The sequence below is a fragment of the Nansenia antarctica genome (genome assembly GCF_963989245.1).
Source record: "Nansenia antarctica genome assembly, chromosome: 8".
In the NCBI taxonomy this organism is placed as follows: domain Eukaryota; kingdom Metazoa; phylum Chordata; class Actinopteri; order Argentiniformes; family Microstomatidae; genus Nansenia; species Nansenia antarctica.
In genome coordinates, this window is record NC_137678.1 from 46,435,906 (window position 1) to 46,456,181 (window position 20,276).

At 45.4% G+C, this 20,276-nt stretch overlaps 1 protein-coding gene and 1 pseudogene across 2 annotated transcripts in view; both read left to right on the forward strand.

The window, feature by feature from the left end:
• Positions 1–20,276, forward strand: part of LOC308163699 (exportin-1-like) — a 240,826-nt pseudogene that overhangs the window by 140,131 nt on the left and 80,419 nt on the right. The gene's annotated exons all lie outside the window — the stretch shown is intronic.
• LOC308163495 (histone-lysine N-methyltransferase SETDB1-B-like) lies at positions 350–14,920 on the forward strand (the record flags this gene model as incomplete). Its single annotated transcript, XM_080537674.1, has 19 exons — positions 350–531; positions 660–820; positions 1,091–1,270; positions 2,035–2,242; positions 6,639–6,712; positions 7,012–7,202; positions 7,770–7,884; positions 7,991–8,080; positions 9,283–9,524; positions 10,109–10,373; positions 11,043–11,133; positions 11,243–11,359; positions 11,583–11,752; positions 11,953–12,246; positions 12,386–12,558; positions 13,023–13,137; positions 14,113–14,369; positions 14,505–14,593; positions 14,803–14,920. The coding sequence occupies 19 exons, from the start codon at positions 350–352 to the stop codon at positions 14,918–14,920; spliced, it is 3,132 nt and encodes a 1,043-aa protein (XP_080393800.1).

Consider the following 20,276-nt stretch of genomic DNA (forward strand, 5'->3'; position numbering starts at 1 on the left):
AATTTAAATACTATGTTCATGCTACTCAATTGACTGTTTATGAGCACGGTATTATTTCCTCGAGATATCGACGTTTGGAATGGAAAGAGAGCACCGACATGACTTGTTTTGTGTTAACAATAGTTCATTTGTGTGTGTGTGTACTATAGGATTGCTTCAATAAAACCTAGTCCTGGTTAAGCAATCTGAATATATTTAGGTGACTTGAGTACCTGCTGTCAATTCTTACGCGTTATTACCCTTTCCCTCCTTGTACTCTCCCTTCCCCTCTGTCCCATCCTCTCTCTCTCTCTCTCTCTCTCTCTCTCTCTCTCTCTCTCTCTCTCTCTCTCTCTCTCTCTCTCTCAGTATGGAGGTGGAGGACTGGGACCCGAGCCTGGAGGAAGAGTTGGGTGTTTCTCTCGATGAGTTGAAGAAATGGGTTGAAAATGAGGTTGACAGGAGCGAGGCTGTACAGCAGAGGAAGACCATGCTCGCTGAGTTAAAGGAATTGGTGGAGCAGAAGGAGAAAGAGCAGGCAACTTTTGACCAGTGAGTGTTTTTGTGTGTGTGTGTGTGTGTGTGTGTGTGTGTGTGTGTGTGTGTGTGCACGTGTGCGTGTATACTATATACATAACATGTATACTTGTATGTGTTTTTCTCCTGTCTGTGTCCCCCAGGTCCATAGCGGAGTGCCAGACATTAGTAAAACAGGCCAAGGAGGGGCTGAGAGAGAGCAGTTCAGATGACGACGGAGGCGGAGGGGCCGAGACCTCCGAGGTCATCGAGGTCAAACTTCCTGTTAACACGACCAGACCCGAAACGCAACCAGTCCAGCCAGGTAAGAGCCATTTTCACCCGTACACATACCAACCCCATACTACAGTACCCCCCCCCCAGAATCGGCATGAGTAAGGACACTGTTAAACACAGCGTTGACCATGTAACCGCAGGGTCCCCGGTTCGATTCCGGCCGGGGACATATCCTGCATGTCATCCCTCCTCACTCTCTCACCCATCCTTCCTGTCTAAAATCTCTACTGTATCTGTCAATAAAATGAAAAATATGAGTGAGACAGAAAGAATTACTTAACTTGTCATTCCCCTCTAGGTGGCGTCCACCCGCCGTTGCCCATGCCAGCGGTGTTTGTGTCCCAGGCTCCCACCAACACCCCCACTCAGCCTAACCCCAACCTGAAAGACGACGAGCTCCGCATGGACATGAGCATTCTGGGAAGGAAACTCACCAAGACCTGGCACAAAGGCACTCTCATCGCCATCAATCCAGTCGGTAAGAAAACCCCCCCCAAAAAAGCAGCTGTCCAAAAGCTTCCCGATGATGCAATGACTGATGTTTAATCAGTAGTGCTCAGGGAATGAGATGTCTCGTTTTCGAACAGTGTTTTTGGTCCTGAAAAGCTCTTTTTCTAAGACACTTAGTTTGCATACAAACATGTTGTTACTGGCCAGTAGGGGTGTTCTAGGGGAGGGTGTTCTGGTGGCCTCTTCAAATCGTGCACCCATGCTGAAACACATCAGCTAATGTCAGACACTCCATGTCCATTTCAGGGGATTATTATTATTAGTAGTAGTAGTAGTATCATTAGGGAGGATGTTAAACTTTGAACTGGGGCGGCTGTGGCGCAGGAGGTAGAGTTGCCGTTTAATGATCACAAGGTTGGCAGATCAGAGCCCCGGCTGGCCACATGTCGAAGTGTCCTTGGGCAAGACACTGAACCCCGAAATTGCTCCCAGTGAGCGGGCCGGCGCCTTGCATGGCAGCTTGCCGCCATTGGTGTGTGAATGGGTGTGTGAATGGGTGAATGAGAGGCCGTTGTAAAGCACTTTGGAGCAGCTTTGGAGCAGCGTTATATAAGTGCAGTCCATTTACCATTTGAACTGAATTTCACCACGGTGGCCAGAGGTGGCATATTTCCAACAGACCTACGCCTTGCTCCTTTTTAAGTTCCACGCTTGTATTTATTTTCTCTCTTTTGTTTGTAGTGAATAGATTGAACACCACCCTGTTTCCATCTGTCTGTCTTTGTGTTGTAGGGAGTGGCTATAAGTTCAAGGTGAAGTTCGAGGACAAGGGATTGGGAAAGAGCCTGCTGTCCGGGAACCACGTGGCGTTTGACTATCACCCTACTCTGGAGCAACTGTACGTGGGCGCCAGGGTGGTCGCTAAGTACAAGGACGGGAACGAAGTGTGGCTGTATGCTGGCATAGTAGCAGAGATGCCCAATAACAAGAACCACATGAGGTGAGTGGAAGGGGGGGGGGGGGGGGGGAGGCGATCGTTTGTGTGTGTCTTTACAGGAAGAGATAATGTGGATGTTTTTAACAATGCACACAGGTTCTGCTTCCAGTGTTTCCCTTACAATTGCCTTGTGAGGGCATCCAACCCGAACATGGCGAGTGGCAAGCCCATGGGCTCGTTGGTAACGTTAGTCCGCCAGTAGTCTCGCATAACCTGCCCTATCTCCACACTTCGCTTCGCACTGTGGCAGCGCTGGAGAATAATAAAAGATTTTGCGCAAGTGTGTGCGTGCGACGCGACAGAGTTTTTCGCCGGGTGGGATGTCTGCAGATGAAACGTTAGCAAATATAATTGCTGAGTGTTCTGACAGAGAAAGTTGGTTAAAATGGGTCTTTATTATTGTGACTAGAAAGTGTCTAGTAGATATACAATCTTTCTAATACCATAATGGCATATTTACAGTACATGAACAGTGGATTGAAGCATTGGAAATGTCTGTTTTTTATAGTTGGACATTGCCCATAGCAATCCAATATTCAATTATAATTATGTTATAAATTGATATGGATCAATGTATACCTCTTATTAGATTATAAATACTCTGGTTGTTATGTTTGCCTTTTGGTTGACAGCAAAAGAGGGAGAGAGGAGGATAGAGAAGGAGAGAATGAGAGAGAGCAGGATGGTGTCAGCACTAGGGATGGGACGATTATTGTTTTTATCGTTAATCGCGATAAAAACACCCGCGATAACTTAATCGTGGAGAATTGTAATTATTTGAATAATCGTCATAATCGTATGTTATGAATAAACTGTGTTTAACAAATGTCTGGCGCTATTTTTCAGCCTAGGCTACATTACTTTTGCAGTCAAGTTAGCGACTGTTACTGTAATATAATTGCAATTCCTCACATGAGCCGCGCGCGAATATCCTCACAGAACTTGTCTCGCGCTATTGTTCAGCCTGCATGGGTAACGTTACTGTCAAGTCAGCCTTGTCAGTCAGTCACTAGGTAACGTATGCTAGCCTACTCACCATGGCTGGTGAAAAACTTTAGACGGGATACTGTCATTGGCCTTCCTTGTTATTACCAGGCAGTGACAGTCTATGGCTGCAAAAGGCACGGTCGTCCCCTAAGCTTTAGCAAATATATTGTGGTTTACTTAATACTGTTCAGCACTTGAGGTTACATTCAATGCATGACTTGTGCTATAGGCTAAATACAATGATTAAAGCGGCAAGTAGCAAGTGTGCGCATCAAAGGCATTAGGCACGTAACATCCATGCTGTATAAACACATGACAACCGTCCGTTTTTTCCCGAACTTTGCCCGAACCCCCTGCGAGGACCCGGGGAACAACGGTACGCTCCCCGCGGCTGCTATCAGACTGGCCGCGGGAGTGAGTGTTGAGGGAGAGAGGAGACGGCAACCCTCGCTCGCCATAGACTGTATCCCTACTCGTCTCTCCTGAGCTCGGTTGTAACATGAACCGTGGAATACAGGATATGTTAGATCAGTGGTTCTCAACCTTTTTTGGGCCAGCGCCCCCCTGTCCATTATCCAGGCCTCTTACCGCCCCCCCCCCCCCCCCCCCCCCCCATCAAAAAAAGTAGGCTTATTTTCTTCCCTAAATATTAATGTTGACTAATATTCTGTGTTATATAATTTAAAAAGCATGTCACTGAATGCCAAATAATAGATTGGATTTAACTGGGCAGTTGGAATATCATTATCATTAGTTTACCAGAGAGCAGAAAAGCCATGTGAATGTGAATAAAAATGCTGTTTCTGAGTGTTAAACAAACTCAGACAACATCAGAGAATACAGACAGACGCTACGGAACAGCAGCAATTTCACACATGTCCGATGCAGAACAAACAGTAGGCTGCAGAACTGTACATTACAACTAACATTGTTAGTTTTTTTAAGTGTGCTGGTGTTGCATTTCTCCAAATTGCTGTTTTATGATGCTAATATTTATTCATTTTTGATTGGACTTGGGGGGGGGGGGGGGTGGTGTCACAATATGGCGGCAAACGCTAGGGGGCTATTATTTTAATATTTTATTTAGTATTCTATGGTATTATTTTCATAAACTGACCACTTCGAATTTGTCATATCAAAACATATCAAAACATAACAAAGTTCCAAAGTTCAGAGCTCTGCGCTCTGGGAGCGCTCAGAGATGGGCGCTCTGACTGAAAACACGGTTTTGTCCCGTAATAACACTGATGACAGCTGATCAATACAAAAGACGCTGCAGCTGATGCGTTCGTTTCCAGGACATCACAAGAGGAGCAACATATCACAAAAAAGCGATCGTATAGTTTAGTTTGCAAACACATCGCAATGCTAACCTCAGAATGGCACTAGGGATAACATCCACAAAAACACTTAACAGTAATACATTTATGTAATATACTGTGATGAACCTGCGAGGGGAGGGGACATTCGTAGCTGATTTCTCTAGGTTCGATTATTGGTAAGCTAAGCGACAGAGAACTTTCCGGACTGGTTTATTACAATACGATCACTTTTTTGAGATAGGTTGTTCCTGCTGTGATGTTCTGGTATGGTGGTATGGTATGGTATTAGCACTCATTTTAACTAAATTAAATAAGCTGTATTGAAAGGAAGCGAACGCATAAGCGCAGAGGGTAGTGTGTATATGAGTGTGTATACGCGGGGAGGGAGTATTTGGCACGACAGGCTTACGTCACCGGCGGGGACATGGACTGAGTATCAAAACTAACATAAGAAATATTCTCTCTCGCTTATAGCCAACAATTACAATGAGCCTACAAACTGAAACACATGTCACTCAAGCATAGCCTACAAGGAAAACACTCATAGAAATTAAACAAGACCGTAAATTAAACAACACCTTATCGCTGTTAGATGAGCAACACAAATTAAATAGCCTATTCCTCATAAATCTTCGCCAACTGGCTAAATCCAAAGACAATCAACTATTTACAGTTATATAGCCTATTCCACTCCTATCCGTGTTCATTTGCGGGTGCTATGCAAGAAAAGGATGGCAAGGGTTGAAACATGACATTACAGATGGGATGAACCGGGGTTCTTTTTATCGTAGACTAGCATAGTATTGCAATTTCTGCACTGTACATGAACTGTCCAGATTCTTCTACAATGCAGCTTACCCAGACACATTGGAAACTATCAAAAGCTCTGCCTTTGCTAGCTGAGTTTTTAGCTTCATCTTCTTGTTGACACTCTCACTTTAAAAAAAATGTGGGCGCTGTGCTACGTGTGTCTGCATCACAGAGCCCGGCCAAGTTCAGAACACTGCGCTCTGGGAGCGCTCAGAGATGGGTGCTCTGACTGAAAAGACGGTTTGTCCGAGCGAAATGACCGTTCGTGCATTTACGAACGTACCCGTAATAACACTGCTGACAGGTGTTTTTCATGAGAAAAATACTTAATGCGCGAACGCCCCCCAAGAACACCTCAACGCCCCCCTTTTTAAAATATCTGTTCCAGCGCCCCCCGATGTTGTCTGAACGCCCCCTTGAGAAAACGATGTGTTAGATGCTTTCCCGTTGAGAAACGATGTGTTAGATGCTTTACAGTAATTCCCCAAATGACCAGAAAAGGAAGTTAGATTTGTCGCTGGTCGCTTTTGACTAATTAAGTCGCCAAGGGGCTCTGGAAGTTGGCAACACTGGGAGTGCGTTCTTTAAACTTCCTTGGGTACGTTAATGAAAGGTGCTGATTGGCCGAAAAGGAATTGCTCTTTCTTAAGGACCCGGATTATGGCCAGAGATATGTGCCACTAGAATCTGAATTGAATTACTGACTTAAAATGTCCTAAAAATACAACAAAATCTAAGTTAAAGTGATTACAGTGTGTTTTATTGGCATAAAAAAAAAAAACTAAAAAAAAAACATTTTATTTTATTTTTTAATTCTCGCGATAATATCGTGGATCGCGATTATTTTGCCCACGATAATCGTGACATGACATTTTCTAATCGTCCCACCCCTAGTCAGCATACCAGAGAGCGAGAGAGCAAGAACCGGGTGAGAAAGTGGACAGGTAGTCAAGACCACATAAGTAAGTAGCCTTGAGAACCGATGGTTCTGGAGCCTAACGGCCCTTAGGGGCCTATCTCCTGTTTCCGTAGTGTGAGGCAGCTTAATGTACAAGTACCCCCCTGGACATGACGCTGGTATGTAGCAGGGTCTTACCCCCTGGGCCGGGGGGGGGGGGGTCCATGCCATGGTCCATGCCACCCCCCCCAAGGCAGCAAACCAAGGGGAAACACTGGCTTTCTATGGAGCATGTCAATAAAACAAACTGTTGATGTGCCATTTATTTCAAAACAAGTTTGTGAAAAGCGTTTATCAGATCCTATGTCGGTGTGTGTTTTAGGTTCCTGATCTTCTTCGATGACGGTTACGCCTCCTATGTGTCCCTGCCGGAACTCTACCCAGTCTGCAGACCCCGTAAGTCTCCTCTCTAGGTTTTTTTTTTCACAATATTTTTATTATCATTTTTATATGCCAACATCAAAGAAAAAACAACAAAAGACAAAGAAAGAGAAACATACAATAACAAAGATCACAAACATAGACACACACAACCTGCATCAATTTTGGATTGAATAAAAAACAAAACAAAAACAAAATGTATTCTATCCTACATGTTCTTCATGTATGGTTCCCACAGCTTGTCACCTCTCTAGGTTATCTATCCTTATCCACCCACCTCTTCTCTCCATCTCACTCTCTCTCTCCCTGATTAGTGAAGCGTACCTGGGACGATATCGAGGACGTGTCGTGTCGAGACTTCACCGAGGAGTATATAACAGCCTACTTCAACCGGCCCATGGTGCTGCTCAAGGTGGGGCAGGTCATCAAGACGGAGGGGAAGGGGACGTGGTTGAGGAGCCGGGTGGAGGAGGTCGACGGAAGCCTTGTCAAGATCCTCTTCATGGTACGTACACCGTCCGTCACCGTTCGGTTAGAATAGATTACGTTCAAAAGTAAGTTGTGGTGTGTTTAGTATGAAGAGCAGCGTGGTATGAACAGGGTATCCGTGGTGTCTTGAAAAGTATTAAAAGTTGATAAATCAATTTTGAAAAAATCAAGACCCTTAATAAGTATTAAAAAGTCTTATCACGATTTTATGACGTCTTGAATTTTGTTGGTATTTTTCTGAATTAGACTCTGTCCAAAGAGTTTGAGTCCTAAAAACTTTTAGTGAATTTATTAGTTTTATAAAAAAACAAAGATGAACCGGAAATTCTGTTGTATGATAGTGGTTTAGTCTATTGCAAACTAAAACTGTTAAGTTAAAGGTGTCACTGATGTCAACGGTTACAGCTCGAAGTGGCGGTGAGGTCTGGAAAAATATTGACAAGGACTTTAAAAAGTCTTAGAAAGGTATTGAAATTAACCTCAAGATTCCTGTATATACCCTGATGGTGTACACTCTGCCTAAATGACTTATGTCACGAAAACACGTCCTTCTATAGCGGTGATGTGGTGTTGTCGTCCACAGGATGATAAGCGGAGTGAGTGGATCTACCGCGGTTCCACCAGGCTGGAGCCCATGTTCAACGTGATGAACATGAAGAAGAAGATGGCCGGCCAGCAGAGGACACGGCCCAACATGGGTAAACAATCAGTCACAATCGAATCAATCGATCAGTCTGTCTGTCAATGAGTTTGTAAGATCAATCAAACAGATCTCCCTCTGTCTCCGTCTCTCTCTGTGTGTAGGAGCTTTGAGGACGAAGGGTCCAGTGGTTCAGTACACCAGTGAGGGGGTCAGCTCCGTGACCCCCACTAAAGAAGCGCCGTCCACCTCGCGTACCCAGCCCCCTCAGCCTGCACGCACAGAGTGAGTGACACACACACACACACATACAGTATATACAGTATATTATATGACACTCACACACACTACCGTTTATGTTTATGTTATGTTACATTGGGGGGGCGGCGGTAGCCTCGAGGTTAGAGAGGCCGGCTAGTAATCGGAAGGTCGCTGGTTCCATCCCCGCCTCAGGAGGAAACTGCACGTGCCCTTGAGCAAGGCACTTAACCCCTAATTGCTCCAGGGGGCGCTGACTATGGCTGACCCTGTGCCTAGAGCAAAAAATATCACATTCCAACAATTGATTGAAGTTGAATGCATGGCAAATAAAATATTATTATTATTATTATTATTATTGAAGACACAGGGACTTAGATGCGCTCTCTCTCTCGCTCTCTCTTCCAGTGCTTATAAACAACAAACGGCTAAGAAGAGAACTTCCCCATTCGTTGTGTCATTTGGAGGCCCTGTTCGATTGGCGAGTGATGGACCCGCCCCCACTCCTAGCCCTAGACCCGTCGCCATGCAGCCCCACACCTCCCCTGCCACCCCCATTAACCCATCTAGGTGAGTGACGAGTGCCTCGTATCAAAAGCCTGTAGATGATTCACTAATGAACTATGCAAGTAACTATGGACATCTTTTTGTCTAATTCTGTCAACGACTCTCCGCCCCTCTCTCTCTCTCTCCGCCCCTCTCTCTCTCTCTCTCCGCCCCTCTCTCTCTCTCTCCGCCCCTCTCTCTCTCTCTCCGCCCCTCTCTCTCTCCGCCCCTCCCTCTCTCTCTCCGCCCCTCCCTCTCTCTCTCTCTCCGCCCCTCCCTCTCTCTCTCCGCCCCTCCCTCTCTCTCCGCCCCTCTCTCTCTCTCTCTCCGCCCCTCCCTCTCTCTCTCCGCCCCTCCCTCTCTCTCTCCGCCCCTCCCTCTCTCTCTCTCTCCAGATTGTGCGTCCTCCAGACAGGCTCCATCCAGACTCTGACTCCCCTAGAGGCGTCCCATCTCCATAATCCTTTATTACAACATCAGCAGTTGCAACTTCCTCCTCCTCCTCCTGCTCCTGCTCCTCCTGCTCCTGCTCCTCCTGCTCCTGCTCCTCCTCCTCCTCCTCCTCCTCCTGCTCCTGCTCCTGCTCCTCCTCCTCCTCCTCCTCCTACTCCTGCTCCTCCTGCTCTTCTCCTCCCCCCCCCCCTTCCTTCAGCCCCCCCCCCCAGCGCCCTAGCCCTGAACCCCTTTAAGTTATTCAACGACAGCATCCCCCACGAACCGTCGTACCGCGCCCCGGCCGACCTGGTCTCCTACATGCAACACACCTGTCAGCCCACCTGCCTGAACTGCATCCGGCCCCCCCGACGAGACCTGCACCGGGGCAGGAACCCCCTCCTCCACCCCCTACTGTACGACTTCAGACGCATGACCACACGGCGGAGAGTCAACCGCAAGGTAGGATGGACCCATAGTACACAGGGTATCCGTGGTGTCTTGAAAAGTATAAATCAATTTTGGGAAACGATTTTATGAGGATACCCTTCACGATTTTATGAGGTCTTGAATTTTGTAGGTATTTTTCTGAATTAGACTCTGGCCAAAGAGTTTGAGTCCTTAAAACTTTTAGTAAAAGTTTGTGAAATCGTTAGTTTTATTAAAAAACAAAGATGAACCGGAAATTCTGTTGTATGATAGTGGTCTAGTCTATCGCAAACTAAAACTGTTAAGTTAAAGGTGTCACTGATGTAAACGGTTACAGCTCCAAGTGGAGGTGAGGTCTGGAAAAATATTGACAAGGTCTTTAAAAAGTCTTAGAAAGGTATTGAAATTAACTTCAAGATTCCTGTATATACCCTCGTACATTACTGCTGCCTGTCAGAGAGAGGGGGAGAGGGATGGAGGAGGAGGAGGAGGAGGAGGAGGGGGACATATAGGGATGTAGTAGGGGGAAGTCCCCACCTCTCTTGGCTCCCTGGATTGAGTTGTCACTGTGTTTTCCTGCCTTACATTTTGGAATTCTGCACCCCCCCCCCCCCCAGATGTCCTTCCTAGTGTTCTACAAGGCTCCGTGCGGCCTGTGCCTGCGCAACATGGCCGAGATCCAGCGCTACCTGTTCCAGACGGGCTGCGACTTCATCTTCCTGGAGATGTTCTGTCTGGACCCCTACGTGCTGGTCGACCGCCGCTTCAGAAGCCGCCAGAAGCCCTTCTACTACAACTGTGACATCACAGACGGCCGCGAGGACATACCGCTGTCCTGCGTCAACGAGATCAACGTCACGCCTCCGCCAGACATGGCATACAGTAAGGACCAGACGTTAGGTTGGGGCTCCGGAGGTTGTGGCAACCACTGAGTTCCACTGGGGGGGGGGGGGGAAACACACACGCACACCCAAGCCAAAGAATGACACGGAAACCAGGGTACTCTTTAGCCTCTACGGGCGTTTTTTAATAAAATAAGAATAGTTCAACGGGGGGAAAGGTCCAACTTAGTTTCTTCCTCTGCTGGAGGGTACTTTGAAGGGGAGGTAGGTGCTCCTCTGGGTTAGGCTGCCGTCGCCTTTCTCTCTACCATCACGAGGAGACAGAAACAGAACACGTTAGGTTAAGACCGTCAAACATAATTGCCGGAATCCGGCTCTCATCCTCTGCCGCGTTGCCACTCTGGTTCCTCTAGCTTCTCCCTTCTGCCTGATCGCCGTCTCCATATCTGGGCCTCCGCCCGGAGGCACAGGTGCAACAGTTGGGCTAATGAGCCCGTGGTGCGCTTCCCACGGCCAATTGTATCTCCCTGCTATGACGCCGCCCTGGGCGGGGGGGTGGCCTCTATCAGTGGTGCTGAGAGCTCTTAAATTACCGGTTGAGGTCCCCATAACATGGTGTTAGGGTACCTTAGGGTTGCCACAAAGTATACAGTAAAACTACCTGAAGAATACTGAGTTGACTGGTCCGTGTTTGTTTCTCTCGTCCTAGGTAAGGAGCGCATCCCTGAAGACGGCGTCTACATCAACACCAGCTCCGAGTTCCTGGTCGGCTGTGACTGTACCGACGGCTGCAGAGACAAGTCAGTCTGACCTTTTTGACCTTTGACCTCCCCGTAACCCTTGTATATCAGCACTAATCCTCCCTATGTTTGGCTGAGGTCACCCATGATGTTTTGGTCTCTCCTCCAGGTCCAAGTGTTCGTGTCACCAGCTGACCCTCCAGGCCACAGCCTGCACCCCAGGAGGACAGATCAACCCCAACGCCGGATACACCAGCAAGAGACTGGACGAGTGCCTGCTGACCGGGTGAGACACACACACACACACACACACACACACAAAATCACACACCTCCCAACCCACAGTCTGGCTTGCCCCCCCCACAAACACTAGCGCACTCTCTTATCTTATGACCACATGACAGAGCGGACAGTGTCATTTTGCGAAGTCAAACAAACAAACAATGAATTAATGAATTTCCCCCTCTCTTCTTCTCTCCTCCCCCTCTCTTCTTCTCTCCTCCCCTCAGGATCTATGAGTGTAATAAGAGGTGTAAGTGCTGTAGTCAGATGTGCACCAACAGGCTGGTGCAGCACGGCCTGCAGGTGCGTCTGCAGCTCTTCAACACGCGGAACAAAGGCTGGGGGATCCGCTGCCTCGACGACGTGGCCAAGGGCTCCTTCCTCTGCATCTACACTGGTGAGGGAGGGAGAGTGGGAGGGTGGGAGGGTGGGAGGGAGGGAGGGAGGGAGGGAGGGAGGGAAGGAAGGAAGGAGGGAAGGAGGGAGGGAGGGAGGGAGGGAGGTGAAGCAAAGGAATGCATCCTACTTAGGGTTGCAAAATTTATCATTTCCATATTTCTCTTTTTTTTCTCATCTCTCTGTCTCTCCTCCCTCCAGGGAAAATTTTGACCGACGACTTTGCCGACAAGCAGGGCTTGGAGATGGGGGACTACGGGAAGTACTTTGCCAACCTGGACCACATCGAGAGCGTGGAGGCGTTCAAAGAGGGCTACGAGAGCGAGGCCCACTGCTCTGACGGGAGCGGCGTGGACATGAGCCGGCTGAAGGTGCCCGTCTCCGCCCTCGCCATGGGCAAGGGCGCTCCGAAGACCCAGACGCAAAAAAAAAAGAATAAAAAAAAAAAAGAGAGGAGCTACACCACACGCAGCCAAGCCAAGGGGGTCAAGGAAGGTGTGTGTGTGTGTGTGTGTGTGTGTGTGTCTGTGTCTGTGTGTGATTGTGTAGCTATATAATACAAACCTCAGTACTGTGTCTGATGTAGAGCTTTTGCTCCCCCCCCTCACCTCTTATTCCTCCCCCCCCTGTTCAGGGAGCCAGGACAGTAAGGACGGGATAACAGCAGCAGGGGGGGCGGAGGACAGGAAACCACCGCACATGCCGGAGGAGAGCGGGAAGAGTAAAGTGGTGTCCTGGCTCACCACCCAATCCTCCACCACCTCTCAGACCACCATCAAAATGGAAGGGCTGAAGATCGAGAAGAAGGTGAGCAGGAAGGAGGGAATATTCTCCACCATCTGTTGGATGAATTACCTTATCTATAGAGAGATGAGCTTATCTATAGAGAGATGAGCTTATGTGCATTATGTGGAAGCTATGGGTCTCATGAAAGGTACCGTCTAATCAGATGCAATGCTAATGCTATCTACCTCTAATCAGATGCAATGCTAATGCTATCTACCTCTAATCAGATGCTAATGCTAATGCTATCTACCTCCACAACTGCTGGTCCCTTAAATGAATTATGTGTGTCCTGGTGTTGTCATTGGATATTGATGAGTGCCTGTCTTCTGTTCTAGGAGCCTGGGGACATCAAAAGGTACGTAAAAGACGGTACCCACAAGACATCACTGACCATTGTCTCTTATCAGATTAGTTGAATGGTTTTGTGTGTCTGTGTGCACAGTGGCCACCCCCTCCCGGTGAAGAAAGAGGGAGTGAAGAAACAGGAAGTCATGACCCTCTCTGACAGCGACGATGTCATGACCCTCTCTGACAGCGACGATGTCCAGACCATTAGCTCTGGATCGGACGACAACAAGGAGAGAGAGAAACGCACTCAGGGTGAGGGGAGGGGAGGGGGGGGGGTAAGGTAATGTGGATTTTACTGCAGTTTCAAGGATTTTTAAGTTTAAATTGTATTTTATGTTTAAAAAAAAAGAACAACACTATGGGCCCTATTATGCACTTCTTAACTTGCCGTATTAAGTCTTAATTAAGACGCACCGCCAGGTTAAGACCTACCCCCACCCTTATTATGCGCTTCATACGCGCTACTGCTATTATGCAGGTGTCGATAGGCGCCCACACATAAGACGTAAAACTCCCGTGCATATATTGCTCATTGTGGCAGTGTTCATATGTTAATGAAGTGCACTAGGCGCCCCTGCTATTATGCGATCTGACTTTGCTCCTATCGCTAAGAAGTGGTTTGAAAAGTTCTTAAGTTTAGACTTCATGCACGTTTTGAAACACGAGCGCGCCTCCGCGGTTTGCGCATGCATGTGGGCACACATGAACACGCACGTGGCTCCACAGCAAGACGTCAATTACGGTCACAGTATAAATGCTTTATTTCAGAAGGGAGAGGCAGAGAAGCGCGCTGACCTCCTTCTCAGGACTTCCATAATAGAATAGCGCTAATGACTCAACGCAGCCGGTTCTTAAAGGGAATGGCACCTGGCACGCTGATTGGGTTGATTGAGAAGACGCCCAAAACACACCCATGACTAATTTCTTTGCTTAGCGCCGGGTTTTAGGCGCCCACTACAGCACGCATAATAGCAAAGTGGCCTTGACCACGCCTCCACGTCTTAAGTTTAGATCTACCGCCTCGTCTTATTGATGAAGTGCATAATAGGGCCCTATATCTGTTGTATTTGTATATGTGTTTCGCCCAGAATTTACTCTCTCCTTTCACTGGCCCACCCCCGCCCCTTTCTCTCTCTCTCTCTCTCTCTCTCTCTCTCTCTCTCTCTCTCTCTCTCTCTCTCTCTCTCTCTCTCTCTCTCTCTCTCTCTCTCTCTCTCTCTTTCTCAGGTGTCGTGAAGAGGCAGGTAGCAGTAAAGTCTACGCGTGGCATCGCCCTTAGGCCGATGACCGGTATGGTGGTGAAAACAGGCGCAGGTGGAACTGGGAGAGGAAGGGGGGAGACGGGGGGGCAGGGCGGGACACAGAGTCAGGGGGGAGGAGGGGGAGACAGCGGACCCAAAAACACACGGCAGTTCTTTGACGGCGAGGAATCATGCTACATCATTGACGCTAAACTGGAAGGCAACCTGGGACGCTACCTCAATGTGAGTGTGTGTGTGTTGAACTTTGTGTATTTTCTTTACTGTGTGTGTACACTGGATGAATTGGATGTTTAACTCGTAAAAGGGAACTAAGGTCTTTCCTTACCATATATTGTCCTCCCTCCCCGCCCGAAACAGCATAGCTGCAGTCCTAACCTGTTTGTTCAGAATGTGTTTGTGGACACACACGACCTGCGTTTCCCCTGGGTGGCCTTCTTCGCCAGCAAGTGAGTCTCGTGAAGGATCTTGACCTAGCTTGACCTGAACACATTAGCATTATTGTGTGCAAAACAATGAGACTAGTATAGGACACTTGTTAGCATCTTCGCTTTACTGTGATTTTTGCAGTTGATACTTGTGTGCATTGGTTTGTGTTGTACACTATTGGCATTAATGTGTGTTTGTGTGTTTGTGTGTGTGTGCGCGCCATGCGCAGGCGTATCAAGGCAGGCGCAGAGTTGACATGGGACTACAACTATGAAGTGGGCAGCGTGGAAGGCAAGAAGCTCCTGTGCTGCTGTGGGTCGAGAGAGTGCCGAGGAAGACTGCTTTAATGAGCAGTCCTTACCTCCATCCCCATATTTGTATGTGTATGTGTATGTGTATGTGTATGTGTATGTGTATGTGTATGTGTATGTGTATGTGTATGTGTGTGTGTGTGTGTGTGTGTGCGCGTGTGTGCGCGTGTGTGCGCGTGTGTGCGAGAAAGGGAGAGAATGTTTGTTAGAGAGAGGTGAGTGTTATTAGATGTTTCCCTGATGATGGGCGGAGGCCGAGATTCGTTGATTCCCCAAGTAATTATTTAATGATTGCTCAAGGTAGACAATTAAGATAAAGTTTATTCCACAGCGCTGGATGTGTTCCGTCACATGCAGACAGAGAACGCACACAGAATTACATTTTACAGTGGCTTCTTATAGGCAATAGTTGATGATCAAGCAAGCAGTTGTCCCTCATACAAATCATCCTAAAGACAGGGCTCCGTTGAGTCTAGATAGGGTTGTTGACGAGAAATCCTCATCTCCCATAAGGAGCTGGTCGTCATGACAACCCAGTTACTTGACTCTGGTCAGCTGGTTGGCTGGTCCTAAATATACTGACCTATTGACCCATGTTCTATACTGGTCCATAGTCAGGTTCCATGCTGCAGGGTGCATGGTATGGGACAGAGAGTTTGCAGGAAGTGTCAACACTAGATATTACAACTTGATTAAGATTACTGATGATACAGTATTTAGAGTTTACCTATGCACAATGGAAAAACACATCCTATCAGCTCACTCTTTTTTTTCTCATCTAATGGACAGTAACTTTAATTATCTCTCTTTCTTTCCACATGGCTGAGACCTTACATTCCTCCTCCGGAATCGTCATTAAATGATTTTCCCCACAGACAAATATAAGTCCTTAGTCATGTGGCCTGACAAAATGAACAAACATCTCACTCCACAATTGACTTAAGTAAAAGGTCACTTTGTGGTCACTTTGTGGTTAAACTACTCTGATTAATAATCACCTTCTTTGGATAAAAACCTTTTGTTGTTTAAAGGAGAAAATATCCAAATAGGTTTCTCATTACTATGTCTAAATACTCATTACAAATGAAGTAGGTATTATTTCCATCATTAAGTCAAATCAAATGTTTTTCCATAGTTTGTTTCACAATTATACATTTTTAACAAATAGGGATATAGTCAATTAGTTTCTTTAGGTGGTGTCTTGTCTTGATTCTTTGATATCCTAAGTCGATCTTCAACAGAGGGACCATCATGCGTTTCCGGTTGCAATGAGGCACTATCTGATGTGATGGAACATTCTTCTTAGCCTTGTCGTCTGCTGTAGCCTTTGTTGTCCTTTTCTCTTGTTGCTGTGTTATTGAGAGACTCACAGTAGAAATTATTTCATTCACCATCATGATGCTTGCTCAAATGTTTTAACAGTGTTATTGAAACTCTAAATCCTCACCCCCTACTTTTCTCTCCTCTATTGTTCGTTTGTGCTATGTCCCCATTGTCTGATCTTAAAGGTTTAATCCCGTTGTGGTGAATACGTATAACAATGTTTAACAAACTGACAAACTCCTGCAACTGAGTCTAGTGCGCTAGTTGGTTTAAATCCCTGGATGTCACGACGCATGCGAACAAGATTAGTATCAGAGTCTTCAGTTAAAGTAATGTCTGTTTCGTTAGTTATCACACAGAGCGTTATATACAGAACCGTTAATGTGGCTATTATTCCCCTGATCCATAATGAGGTCTGGATCGCACGGTTTCTCTCGGCACGCATCGTCTGTCCGGTATCTTTTGTCCTCGTTTCGATCTTAACACACAACAACATCAAGAATAGCTGTTAATAGCAGAGATAGTCATTATTATGGTACTGGAATCAGTAACGTTTGTCATAATACGTGTCCGTTTTCCCCTTTGCTTGGGTCCTATCGTCAGGATAAGTTGAGACTGAGAGTGGGTTGGGCCCCCCCGTGGTCCCCCCAGTGTAGTGAGTTATTCACTTGCCTGCTGAGACATTTTTAGATACAAAGATTGCACAATCGTTAAGTACAGGTAGACAGACACTTTAGTTTCTCGTAAATGGGTTAACTCGTCCGTCATCAATGCTCCTAGAGGAAACAATAGGATTTGTCATTTGAGGTTCATGGGTATCAAACTAGGACGTGGGTTGTGAAAAACCGTGAACCGTCCCTTTAATTTCCAAATCAGTCTTCACTACTTAGTTTAGTCATTGTCAATGTGCAATCTGAGTCAATTCCAATAAGCATACTTTTAAATGAGGTAGATAGGTTCTATTCTACCCGTATGTTAAAAAATTCTGATCACAATCATTACTGATAGCGTGAATAGTTCCCCATTGGTCTATGTACAGTATAAGCGTATTTTGCATTAAGGTTTAAGTTTGCTGTGAACATTTAAATGTTCTCTCTCCCTCTCTTATAATCAATATTTCTCAGTCAATCACCCGTTGGTTTTAGTAGATTTATCAGAGACATTCTTGAGTCAGTGTGAATGGTTTTCTATCATAAATGTTGCATCAATGTGTAATGCTCGTGCATTCAGCTGTTGGCCGATAACACTGTTGATTGTGTGAAGTACTGTCATATTCGTATGTGTAATTGCTTTATCAAAGTCTGTAGTCTGTCATGTCATTATCATGTTTCTGCTTTCAAACAGAAAAACAACATTTACATTTACAGTTTACACAGAGAATTATCATTTGTGATCTGATTTCCACTTTCTCTCTTCCTTCTGTTAGAGTGGCCCTCAGCAGCGACCCCGTGCTAGTCCGTCGCCCAGTTTCTCTGCATTTTCTTGGTTCTGTCAGGAGATAGAATTGGCAAGAGTTGTCATAATGTTCCAGGTGTTGTCCGTTTGGGATTATCCTCCCCTCAAAATGTCACATATTCCTCTTTGCTTGTGTGAACATTAAAAGTCATTAATGCGTGGTCTATGTCTCTGTTTACTAAGTAAATTCAAATGTTACGTTTGCTGAGTCAATGCAGAATTGTATGATAATTACAATAAGAGACAACTATATCTGTATGTGTATCTCTATGCACGGCTGTGGCTGTGTTCTCTGTGTCACAGAAATTGCGTCTTGGTTACAAGAGCAGTTCTATTAATAGTGTAGGTTCAAAGTGTTGTCTCTGTAGCCTAAATGTTCTCTTACCACTTATTATTTGTAAGTAATAAGTTAGGTCGCTTGTCCTGAGAAATGCAATGGTTATTCATTTCACTCTTTATCATTTGTTTAAAATATGTTAATCAATACAAGGATTATTATTACTTAACTCAATGGGTTCGCTATAACTATTATCACTCGACATGCTTCACGTAAGACTTCATTACCCATAATGCTTAGTATTCATTCCATCCGTCTAATTCTGTGCATTGTGCCAACTCCAAAGCTTGTGATTGGGGTTGCTTATTAAACAATCCCAAAGCGTCCAGTTCCCTTATCCGTTTCTCTATCAATGCTGGGGTCAATGAGAAAATGTCTGGTGTCGATAATTTGAAGTTTTTCGCATCGTCTCCGATACCATTTAGAATCATATTTGTGAAAAACACGTTTTCTTTATCCTCTAATTCCAAATTTGCCTGTTCTTTCCACGTCTTTTGGAATCTGATTACAAAGTCAGACATTGTTTCATTAGGCGTTAACGTTTACAGTTAAGAATTTGTGAGATATCCCGGTTTTGGCTGGCATAGTCGTTTAGAAATGTGGTTAATTGTTCAATGTGAGTATCCCTGTGTTCCTTATCAAGCCATGGGAATCGTTCTTTTATTGTTTTTCCTTTACATGGTCCATCATTTTGTTCATGTAAAGTTTCGCAAGCATTTATTAAAGTATCAATTCCGACATCTGGCATTAAAGTGATCAGAATGTATCTTAAATCCGTGCCATTCAAATTACCATGTAACAACATTGTTTTATACCAATTTATGAATCCTTTAGGGTTAATCAAGGGTTTGGGTGCGTCTTCTATAATTTTAGATACGTCATGTAATGTTAATGGTTTGTACAGAGTCCGCTCTTCTATATTTAGCAACGGTGCTTGCACCTCTACCTCGCTGCATGTCACAGCTTGCTCAGCCCGTAGTTTTATGGGAGACACACTCTCTACCTCCCGTTTCCTGCTAGGCCTATTATGTTCCTGCTTTCTGACAATATTACCAGGCCATTGTTTAGACATTATTAACCATGCTTGATAGACTTCTTTCATGTAATCGGTGTCCCATGTTGGATCTCTAATTGTTTTGTTTGATATCAAATATTCGTCAATAATCGTCAGCTTATGCTTTTCAAAACTCCCGGTACTTGGAAAATTATTGTCACTCCATTTCGCAATCTTTGTTAGAAATGGTTCTGCATAGAATGGTCCTAACTTAAGTAAAATCCATCCTTTTGGTGCCATCATATTGGTGTATTTTATCGGAATATCAATTATATGTGGATCAATTTTCAATAGTTTCTTAATTGCTTTCCTTTCTGCCCGTGGCAGATCTCTTTCAGATTTATATTTCAAGGTCCGTTTATCACAATTTACCGTCCTAGAAGTTTGTTTCGTATATATTGGTATCTGTTACTGCTAAAAATGAAGAAGAGTTCTTGAGCAAATTTAAGAATGTTTATTCAAAAAAGCAGGTTACACAGCATGGCCCCTCAATGGAGCTGATGGTCCGAATCGGTCACAGGATGAAGTCAAAGATATGGATATGAAGGAAAAGAGAGAGAGCCCATCTGTGTAGAGGATTTTATACCCTGTCACTGTCACTGTCGCTGAGCCAATCAAAACAGAGTCCACGTCATTTTAATTTGGTTGAATACAAAGTATACCAGTGAGATCATAGTAGGTGAGGTCATTTTCTGTCCTGTAAATAGGATGTTATTAATGCAATTCACCCTATGGTCTAATACAATTCTAATGCAATTTATGCTATGGGCGTCTTTCTGGCTCGGGCCCTAATGCAATTATATCTACTCATGATGATATTACAGCCTCTGCACATGCATGTCAAAAGGCCATTGTGTGTATTAGAGGGCCATTGCTATGGTTACAGAGCATGAAAATACACGACACAGCCCCCCTCGGAACACGCAGAGTGTGTTCCGAAACTAAACGACAGACAGAAAAACTACATCAACCCATCAACTACATCAACACATCAACACATCAACACATCAACACATCAACACATCAACACATCAACACATCTCGGTAGAACCTCCACACAGACCAACCCAGGACCAGTACTATGAACCAAAGATAACACATACAAAAAATAGAAAACAACCAATAATAAAAAGAATCTTGTAAATAACAATCACAATTAAACCACACTCAGTTCATCATGCATAATACAAAAACTGAGATACAGAAATTTCCAACGACCGATG